This window comes from Myotis lucifugus, unplaced genomic scaffold (assembly GCF_000147115.1).
Source record: "Myotis lucifugus unplaced genomic scaffold, Myoluc2.0 scaffold_897, whole genome shotgun sequence".
Lineage (NCBI taxonomy): Eukaryota > Metazoa > Chordata > Mammalia > Chiroptera > Vespertilionidae > Myotis > Myotis lucifugus.
This window is the reverse complement of record NW_005871945.1, coordinates 120,460-143,448: the sequence shown is the minus strand read 5'-3', so window position 1 is coordinate 143,448 and position 22,989 is coordinate 120,460. Positions and strand designations below refer to the sequence as shown.

Below are 22,989 nucleotides of genomic sequence, written 5' to 3'. Positions count from 1 at the left end.
CCCCTGCTGTGGCCTGGTGCACGGGTGGGGACTGGCTGGTTTGCCCTGAAGGGTGTCCCAGATCAGAGTGGGGGTCCTGCTGGGGTGCCTGGCCAGCCTGGGTGAGGAGCTGAGGGCTGTTTTCAGGCTGGCCACACCCCCTTCAGGGTGGGGGTCCCCACTGGGGTGCCTGGTCAGCCTTATGAGGGGCTGAGGGCTGTTTACAGGCTGGCTAAGCCCCCCAGCGGGGACCCTCACCCCATGGGAGTGAGGCCAGCCTGGGTGAGGGGCTGATTGCTGTTTGCAGGCTGGCCACACCCCCTTCAGGGTGGGGGTCCCCACTGGGGTGCCTGGCCAGCCTGGGTGAGGGGCTGATGGCTGTTTACAGGATTGCCACACCCCCTTCAGGGTGGGGGTCCTTACTACTGTGTCTGGCCAGTCTGGGTGAGGGGCTGAGGGCCATTTTCGGGCTGGCCACGCCCCCCAGTGACCTAAGCTCCCAGCCTCTCCTTGTTTTCTTTTTTTCAGCGCCTCCTTGAGGGGAGGCCAGGGCGGGCTGGAAGCAGGTATCTGGGATTTATTTATCATCTATAATTGAAACTTTGTAGACTTGAGCGGACACAGGACTGGCCAGGGCAAGTGGGAAGCTTGGCTTCCTCCATCACCGGGGGCAACCCAAGCCTCCTGCTCGCTCCAGCTCTGTGGCCGCCACCATCTTAGTTGTGTTAATTTGCATACTTGCTCCTGATTGGCTGGTGGGGTGGCTTGTGGGTGTAGCAGAGTGGCGGAATGTTGGTCAATTTGCATGTTTCTCTTTTATTAGTGTTTGTGTGTGTGTGTGTGTATATATATATATATATATCTCCCACATTCAAAGGCTGTTAAATCACGTTGTTTAACCATATCTTCAGAAAAAAATCACTTCTACTGTTGTGGTCAACAAACTGCCTCCCTATTTATAATGGTCTGGCCCTCTAGCAACTTCAGCATGAAATTATAGCTAATTTGCCTACAAATGTCAGGTGGTCATAATAATCTGGCCAGTCAGTGTAAAAGCAAATGGAAAACTGAGAGAAATTAATTTCTTGTACGTAAATTATATGCACCAGCAAATCTTCTTTGATAATAAAAATAGGCAATCTTATACAAACACACAGCTTTACTAACTTGTAGATTAACCTTCATATTTTAAGCATTTATTTTAAAATTTTCGAACTGCTATATTCTCAGTATAGCAATATTGCTATATTGAATAAGTAATGGATCTGCATAATTGATAAGAAGTGTTTGAATTTACAAATTAATTTGCTTTTTGCTATTTTATATAGAAAGCTGTTTTTAATTTTGTGAGAAAGCTTTGAAAGTGCTAAAACTCTGTTTAGTTTATCTCTGCTTTAATTATTAGCAGGGGGAAAGGGGACCATCGAATAGTAAATGGACAATATGTGTTACACTATTACATGCATAGCATTAGATTTGTTAAAATGAATTACTCATGTCATATGCTGTCCACAATTGTATCTTCATATTTTTATTTGTATTTGTTTGGTAAAATTCAATATAAGCAATTCCTGTTTCTTTCAGGGTAATTACAAATGCATAAATTTCTCTATATTTTAGTTATGCTTAAAAGAAAATATTCAATATTGAAAAGATGCATTATTTTTTCCCCCCAAAATTTTAAATGTAAGTTTTGCTTTTGTAACTGCAAGGGAATTTCAAAAGTTAATTATGTGGGTTTTTTGTATGTCTTTTCTTAGGTCTGAAAAGATAAACATGAATTTAGAATCCATTTATCGGTTAATTGAGGAAACACAAATCTTCGGGATGCAGCAGTCAGCAGTTAAACCACCTCCCGACATGGGAGCACCAGTCTCGGTCCCCAGGGACACCTGTAATTCCTGTTGGCCACTTAATGGGCTACAGTCTCATGCTGCCCACAGCTTCTGTGCTCACGCGTGCAACACCAATGAATGGGATATTTGTGAAGAGCTGCGCCTGCGGGAACTTGAAGAAGTCAAGGCCAGAGCTGCTCAGATGGAGAAGACCATGCGGTGGTGGTCAGACTGCACAGCCAACTGGAGGGAAAAGTGGAGTAAAGTTCGAGCTGAGAGGAACAGTGCCAGGGAGGAAGGAAGACAACTCAGAATGAAATTAGAGATGACAGTGAAAGAATTGAGTGCACTGAAAAAGAAGCAAAGTCCGCCACATCAAAAGGAGACCTTGGAAGCTAGAGTTGCCCTGAACCAGACGCGTCCTAGTTTCATAGATGTGTCCTATGTACAAAGGGATCAATTTCAAACTGGCTCGCAAATGTGTGAGTCTATCAGAGAGTGTCTGGTGAAAAGAGAATTTCCCACAAAGGAGAACAGAAATACTATGGTAAGCAAGTAAAGACGGGAATCCAGAGTCTACGGACATATTAGAATGCCTAAGACAGTGATGGGAGGAAGGGGAAATCACAGATCCAGGGGGGACTATATTTGTTTTCCATAACTCAGTGCTGCACACTGGGTGACTTCAGTGACAGAAAGTTCTAGAGGCCAGAAGTCTGAGATCTGAGTTGGTTTCTTGTGAGGCCTCTCTCCTTGGCTTATAGATGGCCTTCTTTTCCCTGTACCTCTACATCGTCTTTTCTCTGTACGTGTCTGTATCCAAGGTTCCTCTTCCTATAGGCGTGCCATCATTAGGTCCACCCCAATCACCTCCTTTAAAAATAATCACCTCTTTAAAGACCCTGGCCCCAAATACAGTCACATTCTCAGGTACTATGGGTTAGGACTTCGGCATATGAATCTGAGGGGATACATTCAGACTATAATAGTGACCATACAATTTTTTTTTTAGCAAAAATGTATTCAGCGTTTTTTTTTTTATGTGAAAAGGAAATCTTTAGAGAGACTTCTCTCCATTTATCCTTGCTATGTCAATAATATTATAAATTATTCATACAGTAGTTTGAACTTTCCCAAGGTTTGGAATTCTGCCCTCATAATTAATTCCTGTAAAATGGGTACCATAGGCCAATACCTTTAGGGAATGCCTCATACCCATTCTTGGAATTTCTTGGTATACTTACACTCTTGAAGTTCCTAAAAATTCTGCTTGAAATATAGTTTTTAAAACCTTTTTTAAAAATCTAGCTGTTCATACCCATATTTATCTATGAACCACTCCTCCCCCACCCTTTGTTAAAACTGGTAATTACTAGTAGCAACCCATGAAACATATTTCAGGAAACTTTAGGAATTCATGTTATCTCTTTTCATACAATCAGCTTATCCTATCTAATAAAAGAGTAATATGCCCACAGCCAATAAGGAGGGAATATGCAAATTGATGCAACAAAGATAGCAGCGCTGGCCTGAGCCATAAAGCTGGCAGGAGTGGCTGGGAGGCTTGGCTTCCTTGGTCACCCCAGCTGGCTCCGTGGCTGCCACCCAGACAAAGCCATAGTGGCAGGGCCAAGGCAGAGGTGGTTAGGGGCTATCAGGCCAGGAGGGGAGGGCAGTTGGGGATGAGCAGGCCAGCAGGGGAGTGCAGTTGGGGGTGAGCAGGCTGACAGGCAGAGTGGTTAGGGATGATCAGGCAGGCTGGCAGGTGAGTGGTTAGGAGCCAGCGGTCCTGGAGAGTGGTTAGGGATGATCAGGCAGGCAGGCAGGCAGGTGAGTGGTTAGGAGCCAGCGGTCCCGGATTGCAAGGGGGATGTCCCAGATTGGAGAGGGTGCAAGCTGAGCTGAGGGACATCCCCCCACTCATGCACAAATTTCGTGCACTGGGCCACTAGTATTATATTTTTTTCTATGTAATTCCATTTCTAAAATCATAAAATTGCTCTTCTATAATTCCATCTAAAATTTTAAGCCTTTTCATGATATACGTAAATTATGGTAAATATAAATTTCATTGTAAATGAAAAAGGTTAAAAAATTCTAATTACTTATGTTTATTCAATCTTCCAGATTTGTTTTAAATATAAATTTTTTAAACTCGATAATCTAAGCTATTAGTCTTGTTGTGTATATCTTTGGAAAAATGTTATATATTCTCAAAATTCAACTCTATTAATGTATGTATTTGAATATAGTGATGGAAACTAGGGAATATAGCTCACTTAAATTGTTCTGAATGTACAAATATTTATTATTACAAGTAATAGACACCACATTTGATAATGTGAAAGATTCTCTTCACATATGTTTTACTGAGAAATGTTCAATATCTTGGGACTTCATTTGGAATATTTTTGTATCATTAGTACCAAGAACATCATACATAGTAGATCTTTATTAAAAGTTTATTTATTTAGGGAAAAGGATAGTTAAAATTCTTTGTGATGGTAGTGAAATAAGTTGAAGTTTTAATTAGCTGTTTTTATTTCGATCAGTTTTCTTGCTAACTCTAAAGATACTTACGTATGAATGGATTGTCTTACCATGGTATTTTCCAAGAAGAACAACACGTCTTATTTTATTGTTTTTCAAAATGAGACATAATAACCATTAATTGTTGAGAGAATGAAGAGATGAGTCATGCTAGTAACCTAACATTTAAAAATAAATACTAAAATAAATACTGACTGGTGTGATTCAGTGGTTGAACATCGACCTATAAACTAGAGGTCATGGTTCGATTCCCGGTCAGGACACAAGCTCAGGTTGCGGGCTCAATTCCTAGACTGGGGTGTGCAGTAGGCAGCCAATCTGAAATTAATAAAAATATTTTTAAAATAAGTAAATACCTAAATACTAAAAATGAAGTGTCATTAATATTTTATTTGAACTTGTCTATTAATTAAGATTTTATTTGAACTTTTCTTTATCTCATTTTAAACCCACAAATCAGGGCAAATTTAAATTATAGACAGATATCTATAGCATGAGTTTGGCCAAGTTTTGGAATTATGATGTAATATTTTGAGGCAGTGTACTGCTCTGATAAATGATGCTTATGTATATTAAAATGTCCCATTAAACTCTATTTGAGCTTTAACTAGTGACCTAAATAATATTTCAATAAACAAGCCTATTAAAAGATTCAAGAATTTCCTGAAAATTCTTTCTTCTCTGCCCTGCAAAGATGTTAAAAAGTAATCAGCTGGCTTTCCTTTGAAACTCTCAAGTGCCTTGTGACAAAATAAACTTTAAAGAGAAATTCATAAACTCATTAAATAACTCTTTACAGCTTTTCAAGTTCATGCTTGGCTATTTTTAGCTATGATTAGAAAAAGAAAACTCAAACTAAAAGTTAAAGCAGACTTTTTGAGAAATGTATTTGATTATAATAAGGTAGAACATAGAAAGAAAGAAAGATGCTTGAAGAACGCAAGTTAATGTTTGGCCATATAACACTATTAGAGAATGATTAAAAAATGAAAATATACATAACACATAGACTCAGAGAATAGTGTGGTGATAGCCAGAGGGAAAGGGGGTGAGGGGTAAACGGGGGTGGGCAAAGGGGGAGGGGAAGGGGATGGAAAGAGACTTTGCTTTGGGCGATGGGCACATGATGTAGTGTGCAGATGTTTTGTTGAGTTGTACACTTGGAACCTGTATGGTTTTGCAAACCAATGTTACCCCAACAAATCCAATTTTAAAAAGTGAAAATATGAGTTTGATGGTGAATTGTAACATTTATTTCCTTCCAAAAGTATGGAAATATTCTGCATGATTTTCCTACTGAGAGATTTAAAAATTCAACAGTAATAACTTTTATGTTTTTTCCTTTTAGGAAGAAGGTTTGATTCTCGACCCATTAAGATTAAATGAGGAGAAACTCCATCTAGACTGCTCTGATTTATTCGAGAACAGTGGTTCCGGAAACTGTGCAATGAGACCTGGGCTACGACAGCCAGTGGGACACCTGCCTTTGGAGGATGGAGTGCCTGACATTTCCACTCTGCAGGAGCATTTGGATGAGCTCCAAAAAATCCTTAGGAAAGAAAGGGAGTAAGTATGACAATGATCAGTACAATTGTCGTCTCCCTTAACCAAGTCTGTTTTTCAACTTTCTTAAAACTAAGCAAACTGGCCATTTGATAATGCCTTTTACCCATGATCAGTCATTATGTTCTAATATTTAAAAGATGAGTTTTCTATGCTACATTAATTTTTTTAAATTTTGAAGAGTAATTTATAATTTATTAGTTTTTATTCTTTCATCATAACCTTGTACTCATCAGCTCTGGTAGATTTACCTTATTAATATTTGAATTATTAATGTATATGGTTAAAATAGCCAGTATATTATCAATACACTGAGTCAGTTTGTCCCTTATATTAATAAAATACAAATTACGATTTTGTGAGCGATTAATCACAGAATAAGATGCCTTACTCGTAGACCATTTTTGGTATAGAGGAAAGAGCACTAGAATTGAGATTCAATGATCTGGGTATTCATCTTAGTTCTGATATATTTTGTTCTTTCATATTTACTTAGCCAGTAGATACTATTTTGTCCTTGGGAAAACTATGCATAATGATGCTTATATTCCAGTTTTCTATTGTTTAGTAACAGAACTTCCCAAACAACAGTTACTGAAACAACAATCACCGTGTGTCTATTCATGGGTCCGGAGCACACTTTCCTGTGTGTAGCATCAGATGGGAGAGCTCCAGGGCTGGGGGCTGAAGCCATCTGAAGCCTCACTCACTCTGAAATGTGGCTGATCTTAGTTCTCACCTCGGGCCTCGTGGTAACACCTGCATGTGGCCTGTCTTATCCATATGGCTTCTTGGCTTCTTCACTGCATAGGGCTAGGTTGCAAGTGAACATCTTGCAGTGGTTCTCAACCTTCTGGCCCTTTAAATACAGTTCCTCATGTTGTGACCCAACCATAAAATTATTTTCGTTGCTACTTCATAACTGTAATGTTGCTACTGTTATGAATCGTAATGTAAATATCTGATATGCAGGATGGTCTTAGGCGACCCCTGTGAAAGGGTCGTTCGACCGCCAAAGGGGTCGCGACCCACAGGTTGAGAACCGCTGTCTTAGAGGCTCAGTGAGAACTATATAGTGTTTTAATGACCTTGCCTCAAAAGTCACTTAACATCACTTCATCATACTTACTGGTGGAGACAGTCTCACAGGCTGACGAGTTCAAGGAAGAGGAGTTCCCTCAATGGGTGGAGGGCATAAGTCCAGTTATGACAAGAGCATGTAGGATTCTATCATTGTGGCCGCCATCTTTGGAAAATGCAATTTGCCATTTGCCTTACTCACTGAATTCTTAAGGATCAAACACAAATAAAGTCTGGGAAACTGACCACTATTATGAATTACTCCATATGCTTATATTGTTCATATTTGAAGGGAATATTTATAGAATATTTGATGCATGTTAAGATGTGGTTCCCAAATTTAAAAACATTTTCCCATCTCTTTAGTTATAACTCTTTTTTTGTTATAACTCTTAATAAGCAAAATTTTAAAAAGCTGGGAAATATATATATGTATATATATACACATATATGTGAATATAATTATTATATGATGGTTTCAGTTTCCATGGTTTAAATTAATTGAAATAGTAATAAATATACACACAAACCTTTCACAAATACTGTATAGTATTTTATCTGTCATTTCTTTTCTATCTATGATAAGTTTCTTATTAGTCCCTCTGATATTTATATTACCACTAACTTCTTTAGATTCTTGGTCTCTACTTCACTACACGAATAGATTGTGATAATACAAGCATCTGTTTATAGAATAAGTATTTATTATTCTACAGTTAACTGTACATTTCTAATAGAGGCAATCAACTTGAGTAGAAAAGTAAATAAAATTGAAGTAATTTTTAGACTGTAGGTCTCCATCAAGTTCTAAACTCTGTGTTTTATTTCTTGAAGGATTTAACTTTCTAGGGGTTATAGACTTCTCTCAAACCCACATACAACGGTACTTCACTGCCATAATGGGAGCATGAAACTGTATTTCCTTGAGGTAAACTTCCTAAGATGCAGCTTTGATGATACCCATGTGTATCTTTACTCTCTCACATGAACATATATATTTGACTTCCTTGGAATAAATGAACTACCTCCATAAAAGTAAATTCTCCAGTTCTCAGCAACTCCAATATAAAAACCCTATACAGGGCAAAGAATAAGGGGGAAGGAGCCCTCAGTATCCAGTTTGTCTTCTCACTCTCCTCTTTACGGAACCCTCCCATGGGTGTTGTGTCTATGAATCATCATTAGCTCGCAATCCACAGGAGGCCATTGCAAAGACTTTTCTCTGTCAGGAGAATGTTTCCCAAGGATATAGCATATACTGCTGCTATAAATCTGTCTAGTATTTTAAATTCCTCCCCCTGGAATATCAGCAAGTGGGTGGCTGGCGTTGAGAAGATGTGAACATGGTTTTTTCTGTGTTCCCAGCTGGTGGGAAAATTCTCCAGACTGGAGCACAGGCATCAGTGGGAGGATTGTGGGAATCATTCCCACTGTTATCACTGACGAGGAACTCCTCCTTGAACACGCTCAATTTCATCACATTATTGTACTCATAGTACTGTTCAGTTTTCTGTGCAATTATCCAGTATCTGAGATTTGCCAAAAGCCTGTGCTTTTGGTGTTGAATTAAGAAAATCATTGCCAAGACCAATTCCAGGAGCTTTTCCCTATGTTTTCTACCAGGAATTTTATAGCTTTAGGTCTAATATCTAAGTCTTTAATTCATTTGAGTTGATTTTTGTGTACTTTTGCCATTTGTCATTTCCCAGGATCTATTTTGTGCTTAGGTGGTTGTCCACCTAACGAGACAGAGTCCATTTTTCTGAATAGTCTACAAAAAAGGCTAGAAAGTTTCTATCTCAGTCTGTCTGCCAATTAGGGTGCAGACATTTGACCTGGGAGCAGGTATTCAAAGGTAGCTGCCTGTCTTCTTAGCAAAAGCTGATGCTCCAAGGAAGAAAGCACCCGATTCCCTCCTGGTGAGGAGGAAGGCAGTGGTGGTGGCTACATCTTATTTCCCAAGGAGTAGTGGCCTCTGGTCTCTGTTGACACCATCCTGTGTGCCCAGCAGTTGATACTGAGGTCATGCTGTGCTCTCTGTACTTTACTGGGGGCCTTCGTGGGTGTGGATGAGAAGATTTCAATAGCTGTTTGCTATTTCTCACTTCATGGGATCCCCATTTCCTTCTCTGACTCTTTTAGAGATTCTTTGAACTATTAATATTCTTTTCCTGCTTAAATTGGCTAATCCTATATAATACAAGGCTAATATGCAAATCGACTGAACGGCAGAACGACCAGTCACTATGATGCTCACTGACCACGAGGGGCCAGATGCTCAATGCAGGAGCTGCCCCCTGGTGGTCAGTGCGTTCCCACAAGGGGAGCGCCACTCACCCAGAAGCCCTGAGCCCGCTTACAGCTGGCAAGTGCAGCGGCGGTGGAGGGAACCTCTTCTGCCTCTGCAGCAGTGCTAAGTATGTCCAACTGATGGCTTAGGCCTGCGCCTGCTGTCAGCCGGACATCCCCTGAGGGCTCCTGGACTGTGAAAAAGCGCGCAGGCTGGGCTGAGGGATGCCCCCCGCCTCCAGAGTGCACGAATTTTGTGCACCAGGCTTGTAGTATGAATATATATGCTCATCAGACACACTTAATTGATACCAGGAAAGAGTACTGGCAAGAGGCAGGGAAGGTGACAGGCAAGTGGGGAAAGTACTGGCAAGAGGCAGGGAAGGCATGGAGTTTTCCAAGGACCAGTTTGGTGGCATGAGAGTGGATTATGTTCGTGGAGGCATCACCTCCAGCTTCGGTATCTGGTCCTCCCAATGTCTCTGAGAGCTTTACAATATTTTTTAAATATCTATTTTCTAATTAAATGAACTATATATGGCTTTGTATATTTGCTGAAAGGTGCTGACAATGAAAGATACTGAAAGGTATAACTATAAGTAGTTGGGAATGCAATCAGGAAATGAAAGTATATGTATAAAATTTTTTATTATTCATTGTTTAATACTTAGCTTAAATTTTGGACTAATAGAAAAGTGGATATCTAAATGTCATTGAAAGTTAATTATTTTTGTCTGATACAAACATTTGACATTAATAGGCCTTTAAGAAAATACTGATTTGATATTTTACAATAAATTATCACAAAGTTTATAAATGATTAATATTTATTTTAAAGATATTAATGTTTCAGGAATTTTCATCTCTGAAAAGTATTTTATTTAATCTTTCTGTTTAGATGTCTGAATGTTATGCCCAATTATTATGGGATCATGATAGTTTACAAAGTACCAAAAGGTTGCATAGAAATATAATAGTTTTCCATAAATATTATTTTGGTTTACCTTTAATCTTTTGTATTCTGGAAATTGTATACATTTTAACAATCTTATTTTTAAAAGTTTATATCATCATATTAAATACTATATTTTTGCTGAGTTCATCTTAATTTAATATTTTTTAAGAATTTGTGCATAAAATATGCAGTATTTTTAATGTAAAGTTATATATTTTTTCTTTTCCTTCTTATAGTTCAAGTAGTATGATAGCTTAAACTTAACTATGTGAGTGATCAATTATGAAAATCTTTATAAAATATAGAGTACATTGATTAGGCCAGAAAATGAAGAATTAAAGAGCACCCTCTGCTATATAAAGTTAAGTATGCAATGTCCTTAATGCTTGCTTGCAGAAATAGTCACAAACCTTTTGATGAGGCTACCCTAAAAATATTCAAGTATCACATTGCCATTCATTTTTATGAATTACCTGTCCTGTCATATCTTTGACTAAATTTTACCTTTTTACACAATAAAAATACAAAATTTTCATGTAAACAATTATTAGTTATTTTTTATATATATATACTGAGGAATAAATACACTATATTTAAGTACAGTAAAACTTCCATACAGAATAATTCAGGCCAGTGACTGTCTATTAAAGCTGAAAGTCCATTATGTAATAAAGCAAGTTTTCCAAATATCTATGTTAAAAAATTGACAAATTAGTTAACCTTTTTTCTACTTATGTAGACACGTTTGTGTAATTAAAATTATGCATGAAAAGTTTAATTTTACAGAAAAGTTTTCTATCTGTATTACTGTATGATTTTGAACTTGTAAATTTAAAAATCTAGATTTTCCTCCAATTATCAAGACCAGTTTTTAATTATTCTATTTATGAGTAAAATAATTCTGAAAATTATTTTAAGGAGAAAGTTTATTAATGTATTCATAAATACACAAATACAATTAATATCCTTTAATAAAAATTGTTAATGTTATATATATACTTATTTCTTTAAACATTTTAAAATTCTGTAGGAAAAAAACATTCCCATGTTATATTCTTGTTGCTCCAATAAATTAAAATACAGGAGAAAGCAGACAGAAAGTCAATTATTTCAATACTGGCAAAGCTATATGAAATATATCTAACCAACTGTAAAGCTAATTGACAGAATAATAAATTAGAGTTTATTCAATGTTTATAATTTTTTCATAAATTTAAAAAGGTTTCCTGTAATTACTATGGTCATATATAAGGTAAATATAAAAAAAATAGAAAAAGAGCACATCTAATTTTGAATGCATTACTAAAATTATTTTTAAATTGTAAGCCTGTTTTGCTTTTAATTATTTAGAATGCGCTCATCCCTGGAAAAAGAAGTAGAACAACTGGAGTCAGCTGTGTCTTTGTGGAAACAGAAGTATGAAGAACTGAAAGAATCGACATCCAAAAATAGGAAAGAGGTATGGAGACTTAGGATGTAAAGGAAGAAATGAAACTGGGGGTTCTCTCTGGTCCATGTATAACCTAGGGGGCCAGAAGCCTCTATAAACAAAGGAAAAAAGGTTAAAAGTGGAATTTCCTCTATAAGAGGAATGTTGGAACTCACATATCCCTGGTGGACTGGTCAAACTCAGGTCATAAGAAGTCTTGTTCTAAATAACACACACACACACACACACACACACACACACACACACACACACACACACTTACAGAGGGAGGAAGGGAGAGAGAGTATATATATACACACACACACACACATACACTCACATATAACCACATGTCTGCTGACAGCTGTTTGAAGAGCATCTAATTCAGTGATGTAATTGTGCCTTAATTAAAAGCACTCTTCATTAGTTGTTAAAAAAGCAATATTCCTCTTTATGAAATTCCCCATGAATGTTGTTTCAGGTCTGTTTCCAGCAAGTGGTAAAGTTTAGAGTCATTAACATAAGTTCGCAAATCCACACTATGGGATGTTCAGGAACCTTAGGTGGCAGAATAAGCCTTACTTCTTGTAAGACGCAGGCACCCTGTTGGCCAGAAGGCACGGTAACCTCTGTGCAGAGGTTCAGAAATAAGTCAGCTCTGTCACCCTGAGAACCACTGAGATTAGAAAGGAGGGAGAACTTTTCCTAATATTCTTAACAAATGTTGCCTGCTTGAAAATCATCTACTAGTACAAGGAAAAATAATTTCATTGGGAACTACAGAAAGTTAATTTGAGAACATTTCTCAATGAGGGGTAAATTAAATCATTAAAGCTAACCAGCTATTTTTAGCTTTTTTCTCCCTAATGGATGTATGTTAGATCGCCAAAGTAGCTTTGTTTCTAGCTTAAACTCTGGATACACACACACACACACACACACACACACACACACACACGCACACATGCATTTATATATGGACACACAGGTAGCTAACTAATCATGATGTCTCTGGGTGTGAACATTGACAGTAAATTAGTTTTATCCAGGAGAAATAGTTTGCCCACAAAAATCATCTTATTCTTAGAGTGTATGTGTATTTGTTCTATAATATAATGGGCTCTAAATTTAATTGAGAAAGCTAATATTTAAGATAGACTTGGTCTTTAATTTTAAAAGAAACATGCATTTACTGTATGTTGCCACTAGTGGGAAGTGCAGACTTGATAATGTTAGTCTCCTAACTACTTCTTTTTAAACAAGTAACAACATTTATATAGCAACTGTTTTTGAAAAAAGTCATGGTTTTGAGTTGGCTTACAAAGTGATATGTATGTTTTTAAATGCTTAACTTTTTTTCTAATTAAAGATGATATTTTTGGCATCAAGTGGGAAAATGTATATTTGAATTGTTTAACAAAACTTCATAGATGAGAAAAAAAATAAAACCAATGTAGCATTTTACAGATAAATTGGGTTTATATTTTGATGCCCAAATTAATACATACGTGATCTTTTTACCAGGTAAAATGAGACAGGGTTGTTGTAACAGAAAACAATAAAAACACCCTCAAAATTGCCTTGGAGACTTCGTTGAACTATTTAAACATTTGGGTGCATGTTTTAGACAGATGAACTATGAATCTGAGCAATGAATGAATGTGACAATGAATGAAAAATGTTTTTATTGTAGATGATAAAAAGTTAATTTAAACAGACATAAAGAAAAAAATTGTTTGAATTATTTATGTGGGTATTATTTTTTTAAAATTAAATCTTTATTGTTCAGATTATTACAGTTGTTCCTCTTTTTCCCCCCTATAGCTCCCCTCCACCCGGTTCTCACCCCACCCTCTGCTCTTACCCCTCCCCCCCCACTGTCCTCATCCATAGGTGTACGATTTTTGTCCAGTCTCTTCCCGCACCCCCCACACCCCTTTCCATCCACCGAGAATAGTCAGTCCACTCCCTTTCTATGCCCCTGATTCTATTATACTCACCGGTTTATTCTGTTCATCAGATTATTTATTCATTTGATTTTTAGATTCACTTGTTGATAGATGTGTATTTGTTGCTCATAATTTATATCTTTACCTTTTTCTTCTTCTTCCTCTTCTTAAAGGATACTTTTCAGCATTTCATATAATAATGGTTTGGTGGTGATGAATTCCTTTAGCTTTTTCTTATCTGTGAAGCTCTTTATCTGACCTTCAATTCTGAATGATAGCTTTGCTGGGTAAAGTAATCTTGGTTGTAGGTTCTTGGCATTCATCACTTTGAATATTTCTTGCCACTCCCTTCTGGCCTGCATAGTTTCTGTTGAGAAATCAGCTGACAGTCATATGGGTACTCCCTTGTAGGTAACTGACTGTTTTTCTCTTGCTGCTTTTAAGAGTCTCTCTTTGTCTTTTGCTCTTGGCATTTTAATGATGATGTGTCTTGGTGTGGTCCTCTTTGGATTCCTTTTGTTTGGGGTTCTCTGCACTTCCTGGACTTGTAAGTCTATTTCTTTCACCAGGTAGGGGAAGTTTTCTGTCATTATTTCTTCAAATAGGTTTTCAATATCTTGCTCTCTCTCTTCTTCTGGCACCCCCATAATTCGGATGTTGGTACGCTTGAAGTTGTCCCAGTGGCTCCTTACACTAACTTCATATTTTTGGATTCTTTTTTATTTTTGTTTTTCCGGTTGGGTGTTTTTTGCTTCTTCGTATTTCAAATCTTTGACTTGATTCTTGCGATCCTCTAGTCTGCTGTTGGAACTCTGTATAATATTGTTTATTTTAGTCAGTGTATGCTTAATTTCTAGTTCGTCCTTTTTCATAACCTCAAGGGTCTCACTAGATTTCTTGAGGGTCTCAATAAATTTATCAGCGGTTTCTAGAAAATTCTTGAAAAACCTTAAAAGTGTGGTTTTGAACACTTTATCCAGTAGTTTGCTTTGCTCCATTTCTGCCATTTGTGACCTGTTTCTTTATCTCTGCATTTTGGCTGCTTCCCTGTGTTGGTAGAGTGGCTTTGTGTGCTAGGTGTCCTATAGAGCCCAGTGGCTCAGTCTCCCCAATTACCTGAGGAGGAAACTCTTGGTGCACCCCTTTGTAGGCTTTGTGCACAGTCTTGTTGTAGTTAAGCCTTGATTGTTGTAGGTATCACTGGGAGGAATTGACCTCCAGGCCAATTGGCTGTGAGAATCAGCTGTGTCTGAAGTGGGAGAACTTCTGTGCTGGAGACACCCTTCTGGGGCAAGACTTGCTTCAGTGGGGCTTTGGTGCTCACTGAGTCTTCCCCCTGAGTGTGTCCCTTATGGATCTGAGGAGTTGTAATCTGAATGGTCCCACTCTGACCACTTGGTACACTGGCTCTTGGATTTCTAAGGACGTGCTAATTTAGCCTCTGCCTGAGGCTGCCCAACAGGAGCTATGGAGAGATCTGCACATTCCTCTTCTTTGTTTGGGGTTTGGAGGTGCCCAGATGAGGCCCAGCTGTGAAGCAATGCAAGCTGCTGTGGGGCCTTGGGCCTTCTTTTAGAAGTTCTGGGTCTCTCTGACCCAGCTGCAGTTTGTTAGGTAATTTTCAGATTGCAAAAGGCCAGGCCTTTCATATGCAAAAGCCTCTGTGCACAGCTTGGGTGGGGCGGGGTCTCAGGGGATCAACAGGGCAGAGAAAACAGCTATGGCTGCTCCTCAGTCCTACCCTAAGAGGCCCCACGTCTCAGTGTCCCGGTAATCCCTGCAAGCACCTTTGAGAGAAAGCCGCCCTCAAGTTCCGACAGTCCAGTTTCTCCCTGTGTGAGTCTGGGTCCCCAGAGACTCGTCCAGAACTGGAGTTCAGAGCAGTCGGGAGCTTGAGACTCCCTCCCAATTGAAAAAGACAACCGTGTCCTCAGTTGCCAGCCCTTTCCACATACGCCTCCATACCTCTGCACTTTACTTCCGCACCTCCTCTGAGTCTCAGTGTGCTTTTCTCTTTCCTTCTAGTTGTAGAATTTCCACTCAGCCAGCCTTCCTGTGGTTCTGGATGATGTCTGTTTTGTCTTTTAGTTGTATTTTTGAAGTGGTTGTGCGAGACAGCAATTTCCGGTGTTTACTGTGCCGCCATCTTGGTTTCTCCCTGGGTATTATTTTTAAAACTATCCCTTTCCACTTCCTAAAAAGGAACTTGTGCTATTCTTAGGCCCTTTGTAAAGAGATGTGGTCTGCACATATATTTAAATTATTTTTGTAAAATATTATACCTTTTTTAAAAACTTTAAAATTGGAATAAATAAAAATATTTAGTCACACATTATTGTTCATATATACTTTGTTTAATCTATAATAATAAAAGTATAATATTCTAATTAGACCGGACAGCTGAATGACCTTCCATATGTCCTTCCGGACCACCTTCCAGATGAAGCCAGGGCTCTGAGAGCCGAGTCCCTGGCATGAATTTTGTGCACTGGGCCTCTAGTTGTTTTATAATAGATGATAACAGAACAAGATTTTTATGGTACATTTAGAAATAGCATTTTAAAGTAATTATAATTGTGAAATATTCAAAGTTCTTGTACAGTTGACTTATCATTAAAAATTGTGTCATGATACATCCTTTGTATCATACTTCATATGAATTCTCCTTACTTAACTACATTTCTCAAAAATTTTGAAAATATCCTTTGCTTTCACTGTAGCTCTTCATCTACTGTACAAAAACATTTGAATACAGTGTAATTCTTTTTTAGATACTAAAACTGTTAGAAGCAACAGCATGCCTGGCTAGGAACTGCTGATGGAAAGATTAATTTTTAGGAGTTGGAAACCGATGTGTTTAATAGACCAAGATTTTTAAAATGTATTTGAAAGTCTGGTATGCTTCAGAGGGAAGTTATTCTTAAATCACTGACATGTAGAAAAGAGTAAATATAGGAACTTAATTGTAAAATCTAATAAGTATTTAAAATGCAACTCAGACAATGAGTAGCAGAGATGATTACATTGAAAATGATATTCCCATGCTGACTTTAATACTTATTTTGCTTTTTCTTTGCAAGTCTGTAAATATTGGTTTGGGATTAGATGATGAGTTCCAAGTGTGCTGAAATGATCATTTTTATGAAATCTCATCATCTAGAAAATCAAATGTAAGTGATAATGATACAAATAATTTTTATACCTAGCTTTAATGATAAATGACTGATTCTTTCCATAATGGAAGATATGTCTGTTACCACAGGCAGAGAACACTGCTAACATTTAAAAACTGGCGTCAAGCTGAAATGAAATGTAACTTATTAATCTTCTTTGAAAATGTTATGCTTTTACCTGATTTCTTTTTAAGGATTTCATTGAGAAGTCTTCTGTTTGTGATAATACATTGTTTCTAGTAGTTCATAACTTACACCATGCTTTTATAAAATTTTATAGTAAATACTTATTATGGTACTAACAGCTGACATTGAAGCCTTAAATACCTCATGCATCTTTCTGATTTGGGGGAAATAAGGAGGTTAGTATTAGGAATTAGATGTAGCTAAAACTCTTCATGGATACCTTCACTTTGAAAAAAAATGATGTCATATGGGAGCTATTATGCAATTGACATGAGGGGGGACAGGAGGAGGTCTTGGAAGATACATGATTCCTCTCTTGCTCCTCCTCCCGTCCCCCTTTCCTTCCTCTTCCCCCTCCCCCTCCTCCTGGTTCTCAGCCTTTCAGACTCCTACTTAATACAGTACCAGCTTTCCTTGTTCTCCAGCTTGCAGACCACAGATCGACAGAACCTGCGACTTCTGGGCTTTGTAACTGCAGGAGCCAGTTCTTATAATAAACCTCAGTCTCTCTCTTAATATGTACAGGGCGTTCCCCCAAAAATGTGTACACACTTTGAAAGAGTATAAAGTCAGTGTTCATTAACATATAGTCCATTTTTAAAATGTAAAAGAACCTACAGAAATGAATAACTTTTTTTGTCAATGTATTTTCAAACTGATGACCATTCTGGTCCAGGCACTGCTGATAATGTGAAGCAATGGAATTGCAAACATCAAGACCTATGTAATACTTTCAACAATAAAGATTTTAAAAATAAATTAAATAAATGAATAAATAAATGCAGGAACTAAAAAAAGAATCATTTTATTAAAGTGTGTATACATTTTTGGGACCATATATATATACATACACACACATACATACATACATACACTAGAGGCCTGGTGCACGAATTCGTGCACCAGTGGGGTCTCTCAGCCTGGCCTGTGGGATCGGGCCAAAACCAGCTCTCCGACATCCCCTGAGGGGTCCCAGATTGTGAAAGGGTGCAGGCCAGGCCAAGGTACCCCACTGGTGCACGATTGGGGCTGGGGAGGGACGCAGGAGGTTGGCCAGCTAGGGAGGGACTGCAGGAGGGCTCCAGGGCAAGCTAACCTACTGGTTGGAGTGTCTGTCCCATGGTGGTCAGTGCACATCATAGTGACTGGTCAACCAGTTGACTGTCTGCCCCTTGGTGGTCAGTGCACGTCATAGTGAGCAGTTGAGCAATCTTAGCATGTCATTAGCATATTATGCTTTGATTGGTTGAAAGGCCAACTGGACGACTAGACACTTAGTATATTAGGCTTTTATTATATAGGATATACATATACATACATATATATATATATATATATATATATATATATATATAAGCAACTGAACAACTGGTTGATTGGTTACTATGATATGTATTGACCACCAGGGAACAGATGCTCAATGCACAGGATTGGGCTCCCTCCTGTCTGGATGGGGCCTTCGGGGATTGGGCTCTCTCCTGTGTGGATTGCACCTGTGGGGATCAGGCTGAAACCGGCAATCTGATATCCCCCGAGGGGTCCTGAATTGCGAGAGGGCGCAGACCAGGCTGAGGGACCCCACCAGTGCATGAATCTGTGCACTGGGACTCTAATATATATATATCTTATTGATTCTGTTTTTCAGGAGACAGGAGAATCCTGACTAATACCCCAGGTCCACCCTGTTTTTTGTCTAGAAAGTCCACACAGTTCTCTCACCATCTAGCCAGTCACATGGTGCTGTCCACCACAGTTTACAAGTCCCTTTAGAAAGAGTCCAAAAAATTCTTCCCTTACTACTTTCCTCAAAGAAATGGGCGAGATTTTTAAAAACATCATCAAACTTGAATGTTTACTGAATGCCTTTTCCAGTGAACGTCAGCTTCATGATAATAGAGCTCACATCTGCTTCATTACCCTCTCTCCACCCAGTGCTGAGCAAATGTGGTTATAACTGGTGGTAACCAGGACTTCTGTCTCTAGCTCTATGTGCCTATATTTTTGAATGGGGGCCATGGCTATCGTATGAGGAGAGTAGTGGGAATCCTAGACTTGTCATTTATTAGCTGCATCCCTCAGGATTTTAGATTTTCCAGGGCACTGGAGTGAACCTTCACCCCAACATCCTATACATCATGAAAATCTGTAATCTTGTCCTTCGCAAAACCTAAATTAGCTTATCAGGCCAGAGAGTGAGGCTGATGAAACACCACATTAAAATTCTGTAAATGTATAACAACAGTGAAACATGGACACCACTTTGCTGATAGAAGTGCCTTCAAGACCTTTCTAAACAAATATAATTAAGAATAATACAAGCACTAAATTACAGAAGTCAGAATTAATTGAACTAATAGTGGATAATTTATAGACATTGCCAAGGTAACCTTCAGAGCTGAGATGACTTACTTAACTCTAAGGCTATTATAAGAATTATGAAAGAAAATTAGGCTATTCAGAATCCACTTTACTTGTAGAAGCATAAAATGATAAAGAAAAAGGTAGGTTGAAATCAGATGTTTTAATATCTAAGTTAAGCATTACTATTATAGAGTTTAAAGCATAACACAAAGAATTCAGCTGATGTTTAATTAATCTATACAAATTCATAATGTGAGAATAATGAAAAAGCAGGTTAAGAAGAAATTAATGATGAGGTCAGGAAATGAGTTTTGCAGTGGCCATGGTTCCACATAGTGGGGAACATTTGGTGTATGAAACATCTTTATTTTATACTAGGGGCCCAGTGCATGAATTTGTGCACCTTGAAAGAAACTGTGGGTCGTGGGCTGCGGTGGGCACAGGGGCGGGTCTCAGCCCATCCTCCACACCTCTGCCCGGCCCCTCCCACCACTGTCCAGATCCAGATCCCCTGTCTGCCAGCAGCCCGCTCCACACACACTACACGCACTGCCGGTGCGAAGTGATTGGGACCGGCACCAGCAGCAGGTGTGAGTGGTGGCTCCAGTGCCAGCTGTGGGTGCGAGTGGGGCTGGCCACGGCAGCAGGTGCAAGCAGGGCTGTTGCCAGGAGTGGGTGCAAGCAGCAGCTGCTGGCCCCAATCACCCCTCAGGAGCAGGGGGAGGTGGAGAAACCCTGAGGGGTGATTGGGGCCAGTAGCTGCCTCTTGCACCCACTGATGGCGCCAAGCTATCAGGGCAGGCGCTGGGTGCCGGCAGCAGGTGTGAACTGTGGCTCTAATGCTGGCAGTGGGTGTGAGCACCCAGCAGGACCGTGGTGCGTGGGAGCAAAGAATTTTCAGTAACCACCAGAGGTTCGCCCTGATGACAACAACTGGCGCCCTGCCTTTGTCTGGCGCCCTGCTCACCTGTTCCACCCTCCCGCCACGGCCATAGCCCACCATGTTCTGTGCTCTGCTGCCTGCTGCCAATGTCTGCCATGTTCTGCGCGCACCCCCTGTTGGTCAGTGCACATCATAGTGACTGGTTGTTCAGTCCGCCGTTTGGTCTATTTGAATATATGAGTTTTATTATATAGTTGACAGTACATTTTCTAGTAATGCATGTCTCATAATACAAAGATTCTATTTTGTTCTATAAGAAATCCTTCCACAGAGATATTCGGTTAAGACCATTTTGGAGATAAGGATCCTTCTTTTCATAAATAGCATTAGTTTTTTTGTTTTCTGTTCTTTTTCCTGCAGGTTCAGTTTTTGTGTTGAAAAGATGATTGGGCAAGGCCTTTTACTCTTTTTCTTTTCTTTACTTTTCCTTAAGAGAATAGCCATCTCAACGCTGCCACAGACTGACACCATAAGTATCCTATATAATAAAGAGGTAATATGCAAATTGACCACCATACCCTCGCACAACGATGGCTGCCCCCATGTGGTCACAAGATGGCCACTCCCATGTCATCACAAGATGGCCACCACAAGATGGCCAGCAGGGGAGGGCAGTTGTGGGCAATTAGGCCAGCAGGGGAGGGCAATTGGGGGCGACCAGGTTGGCAGGGGAGGGCAGTTGGGGGGTATCCGGGGCCAGCAGGGGGAAGGCAGTTGGGGGCAATCAGGCCAGCAGGGGAACAGTTAGGCATCGATCGGGCTGGCAGGGGAGTGGGTTAGGGTGTGATCAGGCTGGCAGGCAGAAGTGGTAGGGGCAATCAGGCAGGCAGGCAGGTGAGCAGTTGGGAGCCAGCAGTCCCGGATTGTGAGAGGGATGTCCGACTGCCGGTTTAGACCCAGTCCCTGTACTGGCAGTTGGACATCCCCCAAGGGGTCCCAGATTGAAGAGGGTGCAGGCTGGGCTGAGGGACACCCCCCCCCCCAGTGCACAAATTTTGTGCACCAGGCCTCTAGTTGATTATATACTCCTGCGTGAAGAAATCAGATTTAAAACAGGAATGTATAGTATACCATTTAAAAATTATCTATGATATAAAAATTCTGTAGTGATAAATTTAAAATTATCCATTTTTAATATGTATTACATATCATCTTTTACTCTATAAACATCCCCTTTATTTTTAAAAAACATAAATTTAAAGACAAAGACTCTAGGGTTAAGAGTTTATAAATTTGGGGGTTTGGAGCTGGCATATTTGGGGGGGAGTTCTATATATTTCTAATGAATTTTTAGCTTTATTGAGGTATAATTTATATGCAAAAAATTGCACACACTTAAGGTATAAATGTTGATGACTTTGTATATATACATACATCTATGATACCATCACCACAACCCAAGGTACTAAACATATACATCACCTCCAAAAATTTCCTTGTATTCTTGTGTTCACGTGTGCATGCATGCATGCATGTGTGTGTGTTTGTGTGTGTGCATGTTGTGGTAAGACATTTACCATGAGGTCTATTCTTTTAACACCTTTTATGGTGCACAATACCATATTGTTAACTATACATACTATGTTGTATGATAGATTTCCAGAACTTATTCATTTGGCATAACAGAGATGTGACACATTTAAAATCAATTGCCTATTTCTCCTCCACCAGCCCCTTCAACCATCATTTTATTCTCTGCTTCAATGAATTTGACTATTTTAGGTATTTCATATAAGTGGAAATCTTACAGTATTTGTATTTCTGTGATGGACTTATTTCACTTACATAATGTCCCCTAAATTCATCCATATTGCAAATGGCAGGATTTCCTTCCTTTTAAGTCTGAATGGTATTTCACATTTTTGTACCCATTCATTTGTCAACGGACATTTGGCTCGTGTCCAAATCTTGGCTATTGTGAATATGCTGCATGAATGTGAGGATGCAGACATGACTTAAAGATGCTGATTTTAGTTATTTTGGATATATACCTGAGGTGGGATTGCTGGGTCACATGGCACTTCTATGTTTATTCTTGGGGAACCTCTATAAACAGTTCTCCATATATATCGTGCCTTTATACCAATGCCTCTATCATTTCTCGCTCATTATCAACCTCACTCACCAGAATGGTACTTTTTTTTAAACCAAGGATGAACATACATTGACACATTCTAATCACCCAAAGTCCATCATTTACTTTAGGGTTCACTCTCGGTGTACTTTCTATGGGTTTAGAGTCTAAACTTTAGACAAAAGTATAATGACGTGTCCATTATTATGGAAATATACATAGAATTTTTACTGTCCTAAAAATCCTCTGTCCTCCGCCTGTTCATCCCTCCTTGAGCGCTACCCTCTGGCAACCACTGATCTTTTTATTGTCTCCATGGACTTGCTTTTCCAGAATGTTGTATAGTTGGAATCATGTCATATGTAACCTTTTAATATTGGCTTCTTTCACTTAGTAATGTACATTTGATTTTCCTCCATGTCTTCTTATGGCCGGACAGCTCATTCTTTTTAGTGCTAAATACCATTCCATTGTTTGGATGGACCACTCTTTACTTATCCTTTCACCTACTGAAGCATTTTCTGGTTGCTCCAAAGTTTTGTCAGTATGGCTAACAAACATCTGTTAGAAGGCCTTAGCGTGGTTTTCGGTCTCTTCATTATTACCCCTTGCTGAATTGAGTT

The 22,989-nt window shown here is 39.0% G+C and overlaps 1 protein-coding gene across 3 annotated transcripts in view; it reads left to right on the top strand.

Annotated features, from left to right (window-relative positions):
* The first annotated feature begins 1,755 nt into the window (after positions 1–1,755).
* CCDC102B (coiled-coil domain containing 102B) overlaps positions 1,756–22,989 on the top strand; it is a 111,766-nt gene continuing 90,532 nt past the window's right edge. For all 3 annotated transcript variants that reach the window (XR_002827187.1, XM_023747519.1, XM_006106738.3), the window contains exons 1-3: positions 1,756–2,361; positions 5,713–5,930; positions 11,602–11,710. Coding sequence is in view for 2 of the 3 variants with exons in the window: in XM_023747519.1 (XP_023603287.1) it covers positions 1,756–2,361; positions 5,713–5,930; positions 11,602–11,710 (933 nt within the window). In the remaining variant the exon portion in view is untranslated. The remainder of the gene's footprint in view (positions 2,362–5,712; positions 5,931–11,601; positions 11,711–22,989) is intronic.